Source organism: Xyrauchen texanus, chromosome 9, assembly GCF_025860055.1.
Source record: "Xyrauchen texanus isolate HMW12.3.18 chromosome 9, RBS_HiC_50CHRs, whole genome shotgun sequence".
NCBI classification, from domain to species: Eukaryota; Metazoa; Chordata; class Actinopteri; order Cypriniformes; family Catostomidae; genus Xyrauchen; species Xyrauchen texanus.
In genome coordinates, this window is record NC_068284.1 from 21852179 (window position 1) to 21872255 (window position 20077).

General features: G+C 41.5%; 1 protein-coding gene across 2 annotated transcripts in view; it reads left to right on the plus strand.

The window, feature by feature from the left end:
• The window catches only part of LOC127648570 (chromodomain-helicase-DNA-binding protein 7-like), a 97569-nt gene that overhangs the window by 41406 nt on the left and 36086 nt on the right, over positions 1-20077 (plus strand). For both annotated transcript variants that reach the window (XM_052133207.1, XM_052133208.1), the window contains exons 2-4: positions 1124-3078; positions 10420-10820; positions 17356-17509. In XM_052133207.1, coding sequence (XP_051989167.1) covers positions 1282-3078; positions 10420-10820; positions 17356-17509 — 2352 coding nt within the window. In that variant the 5' untranslated portion in view covers positions 1124-1281. The remainder of the gene's footprint in view (positions 1-1123; positions 3079-10419; positions 10821-17355; positions 17510-20077) is intronic.

Here is a 20077-nt window from a genome sequence, read left to right on the forward strand (position 1 = left end):
GGTTTGTAGCAGGGTGACTGTAGACTGTGATATTGCCTTACAGGAAGTCTTGACACCTCCTGCCACACTGCATGACCACTGGTTCATTACGAATGTGAAGTTATCTAGTTTTGCTCTTGTTCTTTTGTCTGCTTAGTTTATGGCCAGAATGTTTTTGTTAAATTTTTTCTAATGTTATTTGTTTCCATAGTGCCAAATTACAACTTCATGTACTCTGTATCAAGCACAGCTTTTTGGAACAGCAACTTTTTAAAGTTATTTAAAAGACTGCATGCTAAAGCTTTATTTTAATTGTGGCATTTGCAGAGGTCTAAAGAGAGGAAAATTGGGGGTTGGGTGAATGAGACTGAACATGGAACAGAATGGGAGGAGTATTGGCCAGGGGAGGGACATTTTCTTGTGGGGTTGTTGAAGTTTAGACAACACATTCTTTATCCACCACACACACGCATGTAGTTGTGGTTGACTAGGACATCCAGTTCTGTAACAGGTTGCCTTGTCCCCCACCCCTGCTTGGTTCATCTCACATCTACATAATTCCCCCTGCTCATTTGATTACCCCGAACAGGCGATGAGCAGGACGCAAACACACACATGAAAATACGCTCACACTCCTCAAATACTCAGGCAACGCAAAAATACAGAAAGATGAACACAGACAGCAACAGGGCAGGGTTTTAAAACTTTGCTTCAGCAGGTGGGCTGCCTGCTTGTGTTCCTACATCTGCCTGGTCTGGCAGCTGCTGTTGTTTAACTACCACTACTGCTGCTGCTGCCTCTAAAATCCTTTGTTCTTCCCCACCTTCAACAAATTGTAAAGAATGAATGAATTTAGGCTTTGTGCCTCTGTGTTTGTGTGTGCGCATCTTTGTTGGCCCTTTTGTTTGGAAGCAGAAGGAACAGAGTGTGGGGGCTGGGATCAAAGGTTGGCAAAGAGTCAGTTACAACTGATTTAACTGTGAAATCCCCTCCGTCTCACCACCCCTCAACTGCTCTTGTATCTTTCAACAGCTGTGACTCACGGGCTGATTTTTTTTTTTTTTTTAAAGCATGGCTAAAGTGAACAAAATGGAGCTATTTGTGTTAATGCTCTCTCTCTCTCTCTCTCCCCATTCCTTTCCAGGTGCCTGCCGCTGCATTCTCTGAGAGATTTAAGGAAATATGGAGTGACATGCTGCAGATTAGTTAACGGATTAGCGGCTTTGGGGACATCCACCTGTGTGAGCACACATTCCCTGCCCTGCTTCTGAAGCTTGGCTGCACAACAGGAGCCTTGCAGCCATGGCTGACCCAGGCATGATGAGCCTCTTTGGCGATGATGGGAATCTGTTCTCTGATGAGCTGGAGGTCCTTGGGGACTGTGGCTACCCCCAAGGTCAGGCAAATCCTATCAGTCAACAGATGCCCCATGAGAACCAAGGCTATGGGCAGCTGTCTTCTCTTCACCTCTCCTCAACTGCTGTTCCTGGACAGGCCAAACACGGCCACCATTTTGACCATTTCAGTCAGTATGAGCAGCCCAAGATGCATCCAATGGACCAGCAGGGGGCCCGGATGTTGGGGAATGGACCAGTAAATGGCATGTCCTCCCCTCACTCCCGCTTTCATGGTGCTCCACCAGGTGCAGGAGGGGCTGGAGGGCTTCACGTCTACCCAGGTGCACAAGGAGATGGACGTAGTCAGTCATTCTCAGAAAGTGGAAATGCATGGGTGCCTGAACAAGTGAGACCTCCTTTCCAACAGCAACCTCCACAACCCTCTTCTCATCAGCATGGCCCAGCTGCCCACCAAATGAGCCCTTATATCGGCCGTGGTGAGTATGCCATGCAGGGCCACAACCAGACCAAAACGCCTCCAAGAATGAACCACTTTCAACAAGGCCTCCCTCAGGAAGCCAATAATTTCATGGGTCACGTGGGCATGACCCAAAATCCCGGCATGTCTGGACCCCCCATGTGCCACCCAGCTCAAACTCCTCAGCAGCATCAGCAAGCTAATCAGCAGTTTCTCCACAGGCCTGTCCAGGCCCCGGTCCACCCAGAGTCTGTAGCTAGCCACAACTCTCAGTTCCCTCAAAGCCCTTCACGACAACAGCAGCAGCAGCAACAAGTCATGGGTGGGAGAACCCACCAAAACTTGGGATTTATAATTCACAACCAGCCAGTCTCTTCCAACACTGTAAACAGCTCAGGGCAGTACCCTCCCTATCCTCCATACGGCAGCCTTAATCAGGGATTAGCCAACACTTCAGGGATAAGTCCCAACTTGAGCCTTACCACCAGCAGCAACAGTAACCCTAATGCGCCTGTGACCCAGGTACAGCGCTACCCTGCTCCAACAGGGCCCCAGCGCTGTCAAGCTCCTGGGGCTCAACAGGGACCAATGCACCAGCAGCCCATTCATGTGAACCAAATCAACACCCAGCCTATGCACCCAGCCCAGAGCCAAGCTTCAGCTCAGCAGACGCTGCAGCAACAGCATCTAGCACCTCCACCTCAGGTATCATATGGCTCCCCTCCATCCATTTCACCTATGAGGAACCTGGCTAACCCTGCGGGCACCCCTCCACCCCAGCAGGGCTGTCCACCAAGTGCCGGTATGGGAACTGATGTGGGTGTCTACCCTGGTGTGCCACATCAATCTCAAGGCCCAATGGCTCACCCCCAGAGAGGTGCTGGCCCAATGAATGCAGCACAGCAGCATCCCCACCACCAGCACCTGCCATCACATCCCTCACACCCACATCCACCACCCACCCAGATGTATGCTGCTTTGTCACCCAATCACAGGGCCACTAGTGTACAAGGAAGACCTACTGCAGGAACAGATGCAAACCACGTAGAACCACCAGGTTCACAGGACCAGAGGCTGCTTTCCCAACAAGCACAGCGACACCAACTGCAGACACCCCCATTGCCTTTCCAGCAGCAAAAGCTGCAGCAGGTGCATACCCCTCCCACAATTCCCCCTTCACAGACACACCTGGCTGCACACCATCAGAGCTCCCCTCCATCTCAGCAGGCATGGGCACCTCCTCACCAGTCACCTCCATTCATGCAGAAAGTGCCTCACATGCAGGTGAGTTATGGAAATAGAGCATACCTTCCATCCTCATTTATATGTGTTTATCTTGCTTTTGGAAAGTCTGCTTTGTGCTTGTGGGTGGCAAAGGCATCTTTGAGGGTTTCTGTTGCTGACTGTAGAACTGTCTCTGCCCCTGTGGGTGCACAAGAGTGTGGGAAATTGATTTTTACAGCTGTTTGTTTACTGCTCACTGCATATCCTGGCCTCCCCAAGACACCGGCGCCATAGTGCTAATCTCCTAACCCCCACCCCTTCCAATTTTAAAGGGGAAATGCTCCCTTCCTGCTCTCACTAAGCATCACACTCCTCCCCCGTCTGCCCTCCTTCCGTTCCCCCCTCTATCTGTGTCTGTCTGTATCTTTTCTGTCTCTCTCTACTCTGTTTGCTTTGCCTGTCTCGGTGGACTCATGCGTGAGTTAATGGCGTACAGCAGGATGTGTCCTGTTGGGAGGGTGGAAGAGGGAGCCAGTGGGAAGGTTAGCAGCTCTCAATAGCTGCCTGTGTCACGTGCTTCTGATGCCATTAGCTTGTTTTGCTCTGAAAGCCTCTTTCTCTGGTGACCCATTCACACAGAGTGGCTGCTGTTATTCCTGCATGCATATACAGCACAGCTTTTTTGGTGGTGTTTGTTTCTCTTGATCTCTTAAACCACCATTCACAACCATAGTGCCTGATAAGGTATTGTGTCCTGATAAGGTTTGTAGTTGACATAAATGTCAGTATTAATTGATCCACCTCACTTGTGACCTAGATGAAACATGCATTTTAAGTGGTGCAGAGTTTCCGCTAGAAAAAAATGGTGCCGGTCAAAGTGACCGGCAGAGGTTTCGTTTTACGGACATTTTGATGATATGCCGGTCAAATATATCGCCTCTTAATTAGTCAAGTTGAGGAAAACTGGAGGCAGTCTATGTAACTTAAAAAATGACATAATCAGGCCGTATAGAGTGCAACATATTATTATTATTAGCTTAACTTTCAAATAGACGAAAAAAAAAACATGAGCGTCCGATTGGCGTCAATCAACGTCAATTGTTTTTTACTGTGGTTTCACACACATTCACTTTTTGAAACATTGAGGCACGGATGTACCTAATACAAATAAATAAAACATCTCCAGTTAACTAGCAGATCATTCATTTAGTCCGTTATTAAATAAGAGCTCTAGCGCTAAAATCTGTTGTTTTTGAAATCAAGCTGAGCTTCGTGTCGCTGCTATCAGTTGCATGGACGACGGCTGCGCTGAGCTGCGCAATCTTCACTAGGACGCAGCGTTTCAATCTATCGCCGTTGCGGAGACTCTCTATTAATTCGGTGAAATCACAAAATAAAATGCACACAAGCGTGTCCCTGCTTGATATAGACTGTAACCATGCACTGATGAACATAGGCTATTCAGTTTTGATGATAGAGAAAAAACTGCACGAATCGCGCGGATTAGAAGCACTGATCTATCTATAATGAGATGTTCCTGATTCACCATCGTCTGGCCTCTGAAAAAGCTTTTAAAGCTAGTCTGCCTGGGCCTGGCCATATTTGAAGCGTCTCACTCAATCGTTCGTTGTTTAGGTCTATATTGCAGCCGTTTTAGGCGTGCGCTTTATTTGAAATGCAGCATGCGATGTTGTTTCATAACTTTCAAACGATAGAGCCTGTTCCTTTATAACATAACAAGAGATCGGTGTATTTTTGCTTTATACATTTTAGGCTTATTCTCAAATTCAGATTGTGTTAGGGGGACGGGATTATTAGGCAATTTTAATCGGACAATTTGACCGGAGAGATTTAATTTTGTCGGACATTTAATTTTTTTACCGGCCAATGTCCGGTAATTACCGGACAACGGAAACACTGAAGTGGTGTGCACCACTTGGGTACATCTCTATCTTGTCACTGTAAGCTAATAAGTCATCATGTCTGTGTGTGGATTGTAAGTTGCCTAAGAAAATTGATCCTAGTATATTTTTTCTTATGTCGTGTGATTTTTAAAGCTCACCTTCAGACCAACTGAGGCAGCATTTAATTCTTGATATTGGGTTATCTCATTGCTGAAACCTGCAGTAGCTGTAAAATATTTACATATTAAGTGTTTTGTTTAATATTTACTTATACAACATTCATGACAGAAAGTGATCTTTTCTCTGACATAAGGGTGATAACAGCCCTCTACACTTGGTTTAAGTTAGCATGAAGAGAGGCAAATTAGTTCATGTTGTCGGGAGATTAAGAATAGCATCAGAGATGGCTTTCCTTTACACTTCTCAGAGGATTTGCAAAACTTACAGCATTCACTTCTTGCATTGCCTCTTACTATTAAATGACAGATTGGTATCAGTTATAGAATAGTTAGGTTTGATGACAAATAAATGATTGTGACCTTTAAGTAGAGCAATGCTTCATCTGAGGGAACGGACTCATCATGGCTCCAGCTGCTGTATTTAAACTGATACCAAGTGCAAGTTGAGAACTATAAAAGATAGGGCCAAAGATTTTCCTAGTCGTTGTTAATTTAAGCGATTAGTTGACTAAATTAATATCATAAACGTGTGACTTATTACTTAAACCATTTTCTGATGCCCCCCACCATAGTGTTGTCACGGTACCAAAATTTCAGTAGTCGCTACCAATACCAGTGAAATTTCACGGTACTCGATACCATTTTCGGTACCAAAGCAAAACACAAAAACAGGTTACTAAACAACTCTCTTTTAATAACAAAGTCTACAAAACATTAGCAGCAGAACTAAGAACAAAAATATGCTATTGAGCAACACTTTAATTTAAATATATTATTTTTTAATTATAACAAAACACTTATAAGATTTTTGAACACTTATATAATATTTACTTTTAACAAGTACTAAAAAACAAATCCTAAATAAACAAGCACACAATAGAATGAATAAACTATTTCCAAACTAATGTGCAAAGTGCTCTCTTATTAATAAAGCTGCATATTGACATTTTTCTTCATGATAAGAAATGCATATGGACATATATAGAGAGAGAGAGAGATAGATAGATATAGAGATATAGAGATATTATGATGAAATAAGTCACGAGCCATCGCGTTCTAATCTAGCTGCAAGCGTGCACGCGTGCTCGACGGATGAGCGACCCGAGGCAGAGTCTCTCTCAGCCGGGTGCAGTTTCAGTCTCTCCCCCTTAGATTGGGACATTCGCGCAACTTATAGAAGAGGCACCGACCACACAGAGAAATGCCAGTTTCTGAGTTTATATTTATTAACATGATCTGCTTCAGTATTATTTGAACTTTAATAAAGCAATAATGCATAACATTTTACTGCCTTTAAGATGTTATGCCGGGATGTTTCCTTTAAAGTGCTCCACCTCCGCTTATTCCACAACGGTACATGCTTCTGAATGTACTGGTTTTTTTTAATCATTCCCTACTACTTTGGGATCTACATAAAATAAACGTGAAAGTTTAGTGCATCTGGAGTGATCTGTGTAATTCTTCCTCAGTGAACTGCTGCTCTCACGCATCAACGAATGAAAATTTTTCTTGTCAATTTTGTATTTTCGACGATGTCGATAATGTTGACTAAACGTTTCAGCCCTAATGCAAATGATAATATGCTTTTAAACTCACCTGCTTTAGTTGCTTGAATAAATCAGTGTGTCGGTCTTTCATGTGCTTTATTAAGTTTGATGGGTTTCCTCCTTTCAACAGAAAATTGCGAAAGCAGCGTTTACAAATAGGTTTTTGCTGATCTATGATGTTTCCCTTTTCATCAGCCTCAAATGCAAATAATTTTCAAACCTGGCTTTTTCCACTTTTCATTTCGACATGATTCAGTTGAGACTCCGCAGCAGCAGCTACTTTGCTTGTCGTCATCTTTTGCTTGTTGTGAGCGTTCGAAAGTCTGCATGGGTACCGGGTAGACCCGGTACTCTGTACCCCGGTACCTTCAGAAATTCTGGTATCATAAATCATTTTTTGTCGGAGTACCGACTTGGTTCCGGGATACCGGTATTTTTTACAACACTGAAGAAATGCTAAACCATAATGAGCCTTTAAAATATACATTTTACAAGCGCACATGAAGCGAGCTGCAGCAACACTGTCAAAAACGGTAATGATTCTGAATGTGAAGGAAAAACCAGAAAGGAGACTGTCTGAACATTTTGTGAATTTATAGAGAGAAATGCACATTCGGGTTGAGCAAACAAACGATGATCTCTGGTATGGATGATGGTCAGAGTGATCGCCAATAACTGATGCCTTTAACTAGGGCTGGGCGATAAAAAAAAAAAAAACTCCCATGATATCGATGATAAGCTTTTGGGTATTTTCGATATTTAGCCTGTGTTCTACATCTAGACATGCTTGTTGCTAAAAACACTAGCAGTTTGGCTTTCTTATCGTATGTTTCCACTGGGGCGTAGTGAGTGAGTGCTTTCAATTCCTTCCTATGGAAGCCGAGCGTCAAACTCACGAGGTGGATTGTAAAATTGACAGCAGCGCGGGGCAAGCGGTTCCCTAGCGTTGGGAGTGTCTTTGTGCGGATTTCCTCTGCGTCAATGGAATCGCAGCCTCCGACTGTATGAAGTTGCTATTGCCCCCGCTATGCAGGTCACCGCATTCCTGATCTCGTTCCGGAAATACAAAAAAAAAAGTTAAAAGTTTGAAAAAAGGTGGCTTTATTGTGTAGGCTTAACCCCCCAAACCCTGCTTAACGAAAATGATCCCATATTACCACCTAGTGCACACCAGTTTTCGTCATTTTCCTGATATTACTTGACTGGTCATTTGGTCGACCAAGACTCTTCTCATTGACTAATGGTTAGGCAACTATCAGGGGGCAGCCCTAATAAAAGACTTGCATGTAGGAATGCATGAGATGTTTAGTCAAGGCTTAAATCCAGTGGACAGCCATGTTTATGATTCCTTTTATTTCCCATTTATCATTTGGTGCAAGCTGTTAGCCTCCTGAGACAGGCAGCGGCATCGCTCTCTCTCTCTCTGTGTCTGATAGACACAAACAGTGCACTACTGAATATTCAGAGTATGGCCAGGTAATACAGCTGTATGTTTTGTGCAAACACAATGTTGTAAAAGGGAGTTGCAACACAATGTTTAAAATGGCAAACTTAAACGTTCTTATCTCTTTTTTTTTGTTCAATTAAGTTTTTCATTGTGCTGATTTCTAACATGTTACAGATTAGGGGTGTAAATCGCAGGTTTCATGACAATACGATCTTATGATTCCCTTAACCAGTGATCCGATGTTTGTTGATACCTCAAAGTCTGTCAATGTGATTTCTTTCAGATTTAGGGGCTGCAATCAATATTACAATATCTTGTGCCTATTTAACCAATTATATTATCTCACAAATGCAACCAAAATTGTATATAAATATTTTATTGTGCTCTATGAAAAGTGCAAATCCAGCATCCACAAAATAAGATACTTATTCTAAAACAAAATATAGAAGAAAATAAATATAAAAAATGTAGTAACCTGATCAATTGTTTGACAGCTCATTGTCCACCTCAGCTTGTGGAATGAGGTAAAAACTACATTGACATTTTGTCAACTCTACAACAGTCAAGCAAGCAACTCATGACCCATGGATGGAGCAGAGATCAACATTTAGGCTTCAATCACTCCAGTACACATCAGTGTTCCACGTGAATAGCATATTTTGTGCTAATAAAGTGAGATTAATATCATATGGTTGCTGCAACACCTGACGTAAATACAAAATGTGGTTGGCATTAGTGTCCAAATAAAGGTGCCTCTTAAAAATATACATTGATGTTTACGCGTTGCATTGATGACATCACATCGTTGATTATTTGATTTATGCATTAATCCTGATCAATGGATTGTTACTCCCCTATTAAAGGTTATTACAGCCTCATAGTATTAGCCCTATAAACTCATTTGACTCAATTCAGACATTCTTTGTTGAAGCATTTCCATTCTGCTGAAGGATTTTATGGGGTAGTTGGCTACTAGCAAGGCGCTTACAGTATCTAGATGTTTCAGCAACAAATTTGTAGCTCATTTAGATTTGCTCTAAGCCAGAAGCAGTGAGCAATGAATCTTGAAGATGAAGTTTATTTAGTGTTATGCTCTGTGTCTGGGAGCTAGCTTTTCATCAGATGAATTGGGTGTTACCTCATGGCTTTGCTCTGCAAAAGCCTGCTTGCTGATCTGAGGCACAGTGCTCCTTCAGGGAGTATTTAGCTCACAGAGCGAGCACTTTGCCTTCTAGATTAACTGACACGTCAGTCTCCCCCTTCTGAGAGATGAAATCCTATATTGAACATATTGTATTCTGGGCTGCTGCTGTCAAATTGGAAAATGCAGAAAGCACGTGCGGTAGGCCTATTGTTATTCATGCAATTGATTATTGGGGAGACTTGGCAAGAGGAGAGACATTTATCCATTAAATTCCAGCAGAACGCTCTCTGTTCCAGCTGCTCTGACCACCATTGGACTGGGTGTTGGTTATTTTCTGTGACCTTGCCTCTGTTTGGGATGCATGTTGCATCCATTGTTCTCAGTCTGTTTACAGGAAATATGCATTTCATCACCACAGTGATGTGGTTTACAAAAGTATTTTGTTTTAAAGCAAAGTGTATAGAATGCACTGAAACACTGTAGTAAAATCAACACATGGTTCACAGAGAATACACAAAGTTCTTCCTTATTTATCAAGATGGATAAGGGTTTCACTGATCCAGTTGTTTTTGTTTTGATTTAGTTTTTTGTATATGCCTTTGCTGATGTCCATCTGAGGCATCAGCATTTATTAAGTATAGATATAAATTATTAGTTTCATAATGCCTCTGTCCCATCTGTTGCTGGGACTTTGGGAAGCTGGGCTTAGCACAGCTGCCAGCATGTTTTCTGTCAGTCTTTCTTTGCCATGAATGGAGAGTGGAGTGGAGAGATAACACTGCAACTGCAAAGAGAGAACCATTGTAGCAATTCTGCTGAGCCACAACTAGCACTGGCACTAATGGAAGCAAAGGGAATCAGACCAAGTTGCATAGCATGCCTCAATGGCCAGCAGCAGGGGCAGCAGTTTGATTACATTGAAGTGTGCAGAGGCTTTTATTTATTTTTTGCCCCTCTTAATCTAGCTTGTCTGGGAAAAACATTTTTTTTTTGCTACTTTGTGTGGAGTGTATCAATGTTATGAAGCAGTGATACCACAAGCATTGGTTAGTTTCTTTTGTCATGGTGAATGAGAGAGGTTTCCTTTTTGAAGGAGACCTTGTGTGATTTTGATTGTAAAGTAATTTCTTGTTGTTTGTTCATTCTTGGTATTAACAGACTCTTTCTCCCTTGTCATCAGCATTCCCCATCAGACCCTTCCCTGGAGATTATATCATCCAGTAAGGTACCTGCCTCAGGCCCAAACCTGCAACAAGCCAACTGTGACATACAGCAGGCAGAGAGCAATCTCAAGCCAAAAAAGAAGAAAGCCAAGGTGAGGAAAGGCCTGGAGGCTAGTAAAATCAGCAGTGAGGCCGGAGGAGCGGTGGCTCTGGTGAACGAGGGAGTCTCTCTTGTGAAACACATGGATCAGTCTGCCATTGAAAAAAAGAGCAAGAAGAAACCAAAGGAGAAGGAGCCCAAGGAACCCAAAGAGCCCAAGACTCCAAAAGCTCAGAAAACTCCCAAGACACCCAAGGAACCCAAGGAGAAAAAAGTGAAGGCATCCACCCCGAAGCCCAAGACTTCAAAAAAGCCCAGGTACTGTTCATTTGGGTTGACCTAAATCACAGTACAGTAGAATGAGCATTTTTAGCATTTACTTTCACATTAAATCATATCTACAGTTCTAAACTGCATTCTGGGTGTTATAGTATCTAAACTATGTAAATGAACCCCTTTATTCACATCAACTTTCTAATGCATAAAGGGTTATGATCACATGATATCACCATCTTGTATGTGTTGACCATCATACATGTAGAAGTGACAGACCCCTCATGCGATCATCTGGTTCATTGAACTTAAGATGTGTTTATTAGTTGTCGACCTTGCAATTAGTGCAAAAAACTCCAGGCGTATGCGCAATCTGCTGATAACGAGATTTGCGTTGCGTGTCCTGTCTGACCAAAGTATACGTTGGGCTTAACACATAATTATGAACATTGAAGTTACAATGTGCTTTCTCATCTTTGCTGGTCTTATGTACTGTGAAAGGAATCAGTCAGGAGTCAATTCATGTGTCTACAGCCACTGCCTGTAACAACAGTACAATGTCATAGTTTTTCAGGATATCTGTTCTCTGGATGTAAATCATAATTATTGTGCTAACTTATGTTTGAATGATGCCCTCTTCCTCATCCACTCCCTCGATCCCACCCCCTCCATCCCCCGAAAAAGAAAACATATGTTGTTGATTATTCAAAGCAGCAATATAGCTTGGCCATTTTTTTCTCTGGCTCAGGTAGTAACATGAGCCGGCTGTGGAATGTGTCAGCCTTTTCCCCTTAACTTCCTCCCCCCACCCATCCGAACTCCCATCACTCCACTGCTGCGTCCTTTCATAGAGGAAAAGGGCCGGGCCTAAGCAGGCTTTCAGCAGTGCATCTGCAGCACAGTGCCAGAGCAGTAGGTCATCAGAAGGGGGAGGGAAAGGGAACATGGTGTATTAGAGGAGAAGAGGAGGGGATGACTATTCAAAATGGCACCTAATGCTGGTTAGTTCACAATGTTGTCTCATTAATCATGCTGGCCTGAATTTGAATAAATCTGCTACAGTGCTGGATGTGCAGTGTTGGTGAGCCCCTGTGGATAGTTTTTAACATTGTGGCCCCATTACACAAAAAGTGGGCTACAGAGTGGTATCCACATAGCACATTACATATTTGATAAGTTTATCATTCATTCCCCTTCTGCATTTTTAGCCATTTTGTTACCTGACTTATCAGCTCTCTAAGTTACACATTTTCTTGTTTAGTTACTCATTTCAGTTGAGAAAATGGAATAAAGGAAACAAGGTTGGACTTTAAAAACTGTTGGTCCTCGCCTTGTGTGCGAGTTCTTATCTGACAAAGAAAGTGCATCTATAAATAGTCTTTCTTTGGTCACACTTCTTTGGAGTAAAATGTGAGGTGTCTCTGTGCCCAGGTGTATTTTCCATATACACACCACCGTCCAACACTTCAGAAAGATATCCCCTCTGTGGTGTATCACATGTGGCTCTTTCCCTCACAAGAAGACTGTTTTGCATTGCAAATACACACCTCTTCAATTTATTGACAGGTTCCCAACAACTCTAGCAAAGCCCCCATTTTCATGCTTATTACTGCATAATCTCATAACCTGGATGGGCATTTCTCTCTGCCTTTTTGATTTTCATTTGTCGCATGTCAAAACAGAGTCTCTCTCCCTCTCAGATGATCTTAGCTACATCCTGTGCACTCAGATACGAAAACCACAACAGTTATTGTTGCATTGGAAGTGCTGCAAGTGTGTGTATGCTTAAAGTTCTTCCCCTGCAGGACCCTTGATCTGACGTCAGCACCTTTACACCAGACTGCTTGCTTATTTGTCCTCAAACAAGCACTTTGTCTTGTCGTCCCTCCAGGCTTTGGCGCTGAAAAATAAAGTTGCGTTCTGTGTAGGGTTGTGCCGATGGACGGTATCATCGTCCATCGTGATGGCTGACCAACATCACGATGTAGAGCCACCATCGTGATGCCACGCCCCCTTTTGCGAGTCTTGCTAGTGTGACTCACTAATCCTAGTCTCTTCTATAGTTAACCTAAAAACTTTGCAGGGATTGCTCTGTAAATTAAATTGAGAATATAGCTAATGCATATATGCTATTTTAAATACTGTAGTTTATGCCAGAGACGTGACGTGTTAGTCTGTGAAAATACCGTGTCAGGCAGGCTACACAAATATTGATCTTGACATTGTTAGCTTCTTGTCTTTTTTTACATGTCTTAAACTGTACATTTAGATTAAAATATTTTATTTTAAGCCTTTATTAATTAATTATTAGTAGTTGTAGTGTCTCAGAAAATCTTGCTCATTGTCACATAGCTCTTGTATACACTGAAGCGGCAGTTTAAGATAAACCCAGACCAGCAAACGTCAAATAACTTTTGTCTGGTTAATACTTTTAAAGAAAACTTTCCTTGGCCATAAATCCATAATGTCAAATCAAATGAAAGAAACAAGGTGAATATGAATAACACACATTTATTAAAACATAGAAGAACAACAAATAAAACAAGAAAACGGAACAACACTCAGACCGAATCTCGGCATTAACATTTCACTTATAATTAGCAGCACAATTAACTTCAGCACAGGCTACAAAATAAATTATGTTATTGAAATATTGTAAAGTGGTCATATGAACTACACAAATGAACGTTTAAAAAATAATATGCAAAATCGAATAGCTCCGCAACGGTTGGCGAAAAATGCGTAAAGAAGTCTACTATCTTTCACCATAGACCATGTTTAAATTTCGATGTTTCTGGCCAGAAATACCAACATATTCACTTTATCTGGTTTTAATAAGCTGCGGATTGGAGTAACTACACTACCCGCTGTGCTGAAGACCCGCTCTGATGGAGTACTGGTAGCACATATGCACAGATATTTCCGTGCTAATCTTGCAATGAACGGAAACATTTTGTCGTCCTCTTCCCCATCAGTGGCCATTTCCTGCAGGTACATGGTCATTTCTGCCTCGACCTTTTGCTCATCAGTGAGCGTGGCTGTGGCTGCTCTCTTCCATCGTCCATCGCGATGTTTTACTGTCAACATCGTCAACTGCCAATTTAGGGGACATCGCCCAACCCTAGTTCTGTGTGACATTGAACATCAAAGAATAGTTCAGAGAGGTGGATGACACATGAGAAAGAAAGGGCTAAACTTCCAACTTTATCCTCCCAGTTTATTTTATCCTTTCAGGAGTGGCAGGCCTGTTCCACCAGGGGTTGTGAGTTTTCAGTACCTGTGAAGCCTTGTGTTTGCTGCTTTGGTGATCATACAGGCCACCGCTTCCGAGAGAATGAGACTGTGCAGTGCGCTAAACGCGCAGCCACTTGGGGACAAGCAAAAGTGTAGATGGACATTGCTGTTGTTACCCACTTCCATCAAAGCCTCACGTTCTTGAAACAAATAGACCCACACACACACTATACACAAAAGACCCTCAGCTTTGAAAAGGTTGGTTAAATAGTCGCTGGAGAATTTAGCCACGTTCAGATTTGATACTTTGTTGTTAGAGAAGATCAACGGGAAAAACACGGGGGGTATTGGATACATGGAGTGTGTTTGTCTTTGTATGTGGTTGAGGCATCCATGTATATACATCTCTGGGTAAAGGTATAAGTAATAAAACTGCCTTGTTAGTGAAGGCAAGTAATTGAGTGGCTCCACAGCATGGATGACCTTGCTCTAGGAGCCCAAGGCGCGATGCCATTTCTTCCCTTCTGACTCTTCTTTTGCGCACATTCGAACGCACACACGTGGTGGGTTTCTCTTTAATTGGACCCCTAACACTTTCACATACACTTGCATGCCTACATGGTCCTTTTCCACCCATTTTCACGCACTTTCCATGCTTGTGCTAAATCTCTCTTTCTAGCCCTCCCACTTTCATTTTACTGCATGGATTCTGTTCATTCTCTCATATCTCAACTCACTCACACACAACCTCTTTCCACACGTTCTCCCTCACAGTCCAGGACTCTCGACAAGGCAGGCATTTCTCTCAAAAATGTGTATTTTCTTTTTTTTTTATTCTACACCCCCTTTGATGGTTTGTAAAAGGGTGTGTTCTGGTCTTTCTGTTGGATTTTCGGTTCTTTTCTCCTGAGTGTCAGCACTGGAGCGGTATGGCTCACACAAACCTGCAGCAGGGCCTGCGTCCTTCCACTACTATTGCCAATTAGCCCTTCTCTCAAGCCCTACCCGCTAGACTACTGTATCTTCAGTGTGATACCTGGGTCCTGTAACAGATCTCTGCTTTCTATGATTCATAAAGGTCAGCCATCAAAAGAGAGCCCCCCTTCCCTCCTCAACTGAGTGTTCTTCCTGCCCTCATAGCTTTCTTTTTTTTTTTTTTTTTTTCTTTAATATGTGCCTTCCTTTTTTTTTTTCTTATTTCTGGCTGTTTGCATAGCACTGACAGTATGAAACCCAAAGCCACAGAGCAGTGCGTTGCAGGTGCTTGTAGAGTGTTGGAGAGAGAGACTCCGGCTGAGGCAAGCAGATGGCTTTGGCCAGTGGAGTCCAGCCAGAGGAACAGGTGCGGGTCACTTGACCGCCGGTTACCAGGGTGATTTGATTGCTATTGGCTTGCGAATGAAAAGGAGAGGGGGGGGCCCCTTAGTGCGAGAGCCTCCCGGGCATTGTGTAATATGTGGCAGGGAGAGAGCACGACTGAAGTGGAAGTGGAGTTAACTGGTTCTCAGTTTCATTCCCTATGCTTTTGTGTTGGAAATTATGTTACCACCTCTGTCCTTGTGCACTCAATGACTACAGGAAACTATGCACTCTTTTTTTGCCTGTAGAGTTGCACATCAAACATTGTCTCTGGCCTTCATTTTTCATGTGTACCGACTTGCATTATCGGTCTCCATACGAGTTTACATGTCAAGCAGGTACTGCAGTGTGATTCTACGCCTTCAAAACTATTGTAGACAGCATTTTTGTAATTTGGGTAATTAAACAATCTCTTTTTATGACCTCATTAAGTCTTTTAAGAATGAGTCTGTACTGTAGAATATAAAAAGTTAACTTGTTTAAACAAGAAATGGTGACCAGATACATAACATAGCACCTAAAATACACACTCCCTTCTAAATCCAAATAAATAAAAAACAATTGGTTGTCGACCGATAAATTGGACGATATTCTGACTTAAATTATCGGCATAATTTTCCTGTTTGGCTTTTGATTTTGTTTAGATTTGTTTTATTTTATTTCTTCTTGAATTCGCTGAAAATCACCTGCTTACATGTGAAGCAACTGAGACTTGTAAACGACCAGTCGTGGTTAATTTTGTAATGTGCCATCACGTTACTGCAATAATAGACTGGTGTGCAACACACATTTAAACGGTCCATATCAGAGCCACGGCAGATGCGTTTGAGCTCATAATGTTTAAGTGCTCTCCCATTTCATTGTCCTTTTGACTGTCTTGGCTAATGACAAAAAGGCAAATATCAATAAAACTAATATCATATACTGTCTGCAAATATGCACATATCTCGTTTAAACGGATGTAATAAACCAACCTCACATAACTTGAGCAGATCCAGCATCCTGTGGAGCACTCATTTATTTACCTCTAAAGCAGGTATACTAAGTCTCTCCTCAGCACTTCCCTGTAACTTTTCTAATGATAAAAGGTAAATTTCAATAACACTTGTATTATATACCATCTGAAAATATGCAGATTTCTCATTTAAACAAATGTAATTCACGAAAATCCAGCGTTTTCTTCCCGTCAAGCTCTCATCTAATATCTTTCTCTGAAGCACGTATTCTATCTGCCAGAATTGAAAAATTCAGGATCAAAAGTTCCTGATTCGCAAATTATGACGGTCACTCCATGTCAATCCAAGCAAGCGATCCATCCCATTTAAACTGTCAGGAGATTGAGGCTCGCGCTGGTTCCACACAAGCGCGTGAGTGCAACTTCAAAGCTGCATCTGAAACCAGGAAAATGCTACCTCTGGAGGCCGTTTATGAAATAAGGTGCTTTTCACACTGTCCAGAGACTGAGTTCCATTAATTCAAATCAGCTCTCGGTTAAGCCATTAATTGAGTAAACAGCAAGGTAGCAAGTCAGCTGCCTACGGTTTCAGATGCAGCCCAAGGTAAAAGAGCTTCACGTGTGCTATAAGTAAATGTCTTATTCACAATGCATTGTATGTACAATTAGTTTGATTCTGTATTTTTTTTTTTGAGAATGCCATTGCTAACGTGAACATGCCATCCATTGTTGTTGGACTACTGTCTGTACTATTATTTCCTTTGTAATATATTCACAATTTCTTCATGTGCAAATAAATTACTTAAACTTGATTACTAAATCGAAATATGAAGAAATTTGTGTGAAATGTAGTAAATATAGTGCTAAATAAGTTTATTTTTTAGCAATTTTATGTTTATTTGCTATATTAAATTGTGTGATATATTGGCAATGTATCGGTCACACTGCTCTCTGGATATTGGCATCGGCCATTTAAAAACCCCATATCGTTTGACCACTAGTTACTAACCAAACCTCCCTGCTTACCCACAGTGCTAAGAAATCTGACTCCGTTTCTGAGTCTAAATCTGAGTCCAGTGACATCAAGAATGAGGCAAAGCGCAAGAGAGAGCCCTCAGTCACCTCGGATGTGGAGAAAACGCCGCCAAATTCACCAGAGGACGAGGAGGAGGATGATGGTGTTCAGGTAAACAAACATTAAACAATTCTGTTATCAGATAAGGAATTTGGTGAGGTTAATATATGTGTATATTTATGTTAATATATATGTGTGTGTATATGTATGTATGTGTGTGTGTGTGTGTGTGTATACATATACACACACATACATATGTGTATACACACACATATATATTATGTGTGTGTGTGTGTATATATATATATATATATATATATATATATATATATATATATATATATATATATATGTGTGTATATATATGTATATATATATATATATATGTGTATATATATATATATATGTATATATATATATATGTATATATATATATATATGTGTATATATATATATATATATACACACACACACACACACACACACTCACCTAAAGGATTATTAGGAACACCTGTTCAATTTCTCATTAATGCAATTATCTAATCAGCCAATCACATGGCAGTTGCTTCAATGCATTTAGGGGTGTGGTCCTGGTCAAGACAATCTCCTGAACTCCAAACTGAATGTCAGAATGGGAAAGAAAGGTGATTTAAGCAATTTTGAGCTTGGCATGGTTGTTGGTGCCAGACGGGCCGGTCTGAGTATTTCACAATCTGCTCAGTTACTGGGATTTTCACGCACAACCATTTCTAGGGTTTACAAAGAATGGTGTGAAAAGGGAAAAACATCCAGTATGAGGCAGTCCTGTGGGCGAAAATGCCTTGTTGATTCTAGAGGTCAGAGGAGAATGGGCCGACTGATTCAAGCTGATAGAAGAGCAACTTTGCCTAAAATAACCACTCGTTACAACCGAGGTATGCAGCAAAGCATTTGTGAAGCCACAACACGCACAACCTTGAGGCGGATGGGCTACAACAGCAGAAGACCCCACCGGGTACCACTCATCTCCGCTACAATTTGCAAGAGCTCACCAAAATTGGACAGTTGAAGACTGGAAAAATGTTGCCTGGTCTGATGAGTCTCGATTTCTGTTGAGACATTCAGATGGTAGAGTCAGAATTTGGCGTAAACAGAATGAGAACATGGATCCATCATGCCTTGTTACCACTGTGCAGGCTGGTGGTGGTGGTGTAATGGTGTGGGGGATGTTTTCTTGGCACACTTTAGGCCCCTTAGTGCCAATTGGGCATCGTTTAAATGCCACGGCCTACCTGAGCATTGTTTCTGACCATGTCCATCCCTTTAGGTGAAAGGGGGTCAAACACAGTATTAGTATGGTGTTCCTAATAATCCTTTAGGTGTGTGTGTATGAGATATATAGTATAGATAGATATAGATATATATATATATATATATATATATATATATATATATATATATATATATATATATATATATATATATATATATATAAATAAATAAATAAATATGTTTAGGTCACTGTGTCAAGTTAAATATAGTTTACTACTTAAGTTTGTTTGCAGTCACGTGATTCTTATGACGTGCAAAATTCAGATGGAGGGCAGGAAGTGAAAAGCACAATGGACGAGATGGAGGAACGTCCATACTTGACTAGTTTAGACTATATTACGAGAGAAAGGAATAATCACAACATATGTTGGACTTGATCCTTATGTTTTGAAAAGGAGTGATTTTTCAACTGAATACTTACCTGCCATCGAGGCAGTAGATATAAGCAACTACCTTGTCCTCCAGACTAGTGTTGTCAAAAATACTGGTACCCCGGTACCAAATCGGTACTCAAACAAAAAATTATTTACGATACCACAATTTTTGAAGGTACCTATGCCCACGCAGAGGAGGGAACTTTCGAACGCTCACAACGAGCAAAGCTGCTGTTGCTGAGGAGTCTCAACTGAATCATGAAAAGTGGGAAAAAGCCAGGTAATTTGAGGCTGATTAAAAGGGAAACATCATAGATCAGCAAAAACCTATTTGTAAACGCTGCTTTCACAATTTTCTGACGAAAGGAGGAAACGCATACAACTTAATAAAGCACCTGAAAGACATGACACCCAGATTTATTCAAGCAAATAAAGCAGGCGAGTTTAAAAGCATATTATCTTTTGCATTAGGTCTGAAACGTTTAGTACACGTAAAATACAAAATTTATGAGAAAAATGTTAGTTGAATAGTCTCATCTAACATAACATGAAATCACATTAAACTCTAACGATATCGCGTGAGAGCAGCAATTCACGCCTGATGGAGGAAGAATTACACAGATCAGTCCCGATGCACTCTAAACTTTCACAGTTTATTTTATGTAGATCCTGATGTATTAGGGAATGATAAAAAAAGTACATTCAGAATCATGTACCGTTGTGGAATAAGCGGAGGCGGAGCTCTTTAAAGGAAACATCCCGGCGTAACATCTTAAATGTACGGAAGCTCAAAGAGGCCTTGCGTTGTTATTATTTTTCTTTCTTGTGATCTCGACATAACAAAAAGTTCTCTCGTGATCATGACTTGTTTTTTTTTTTTTTGAGATCTCGACGTCTCTCTGTCATTGACAACTTCCAGATTAGTGTCAGACACCTTAGAAGAAGACTATCACGTCTACAACTTTGTCGTAGAAAATACAGTGACCATGAACGT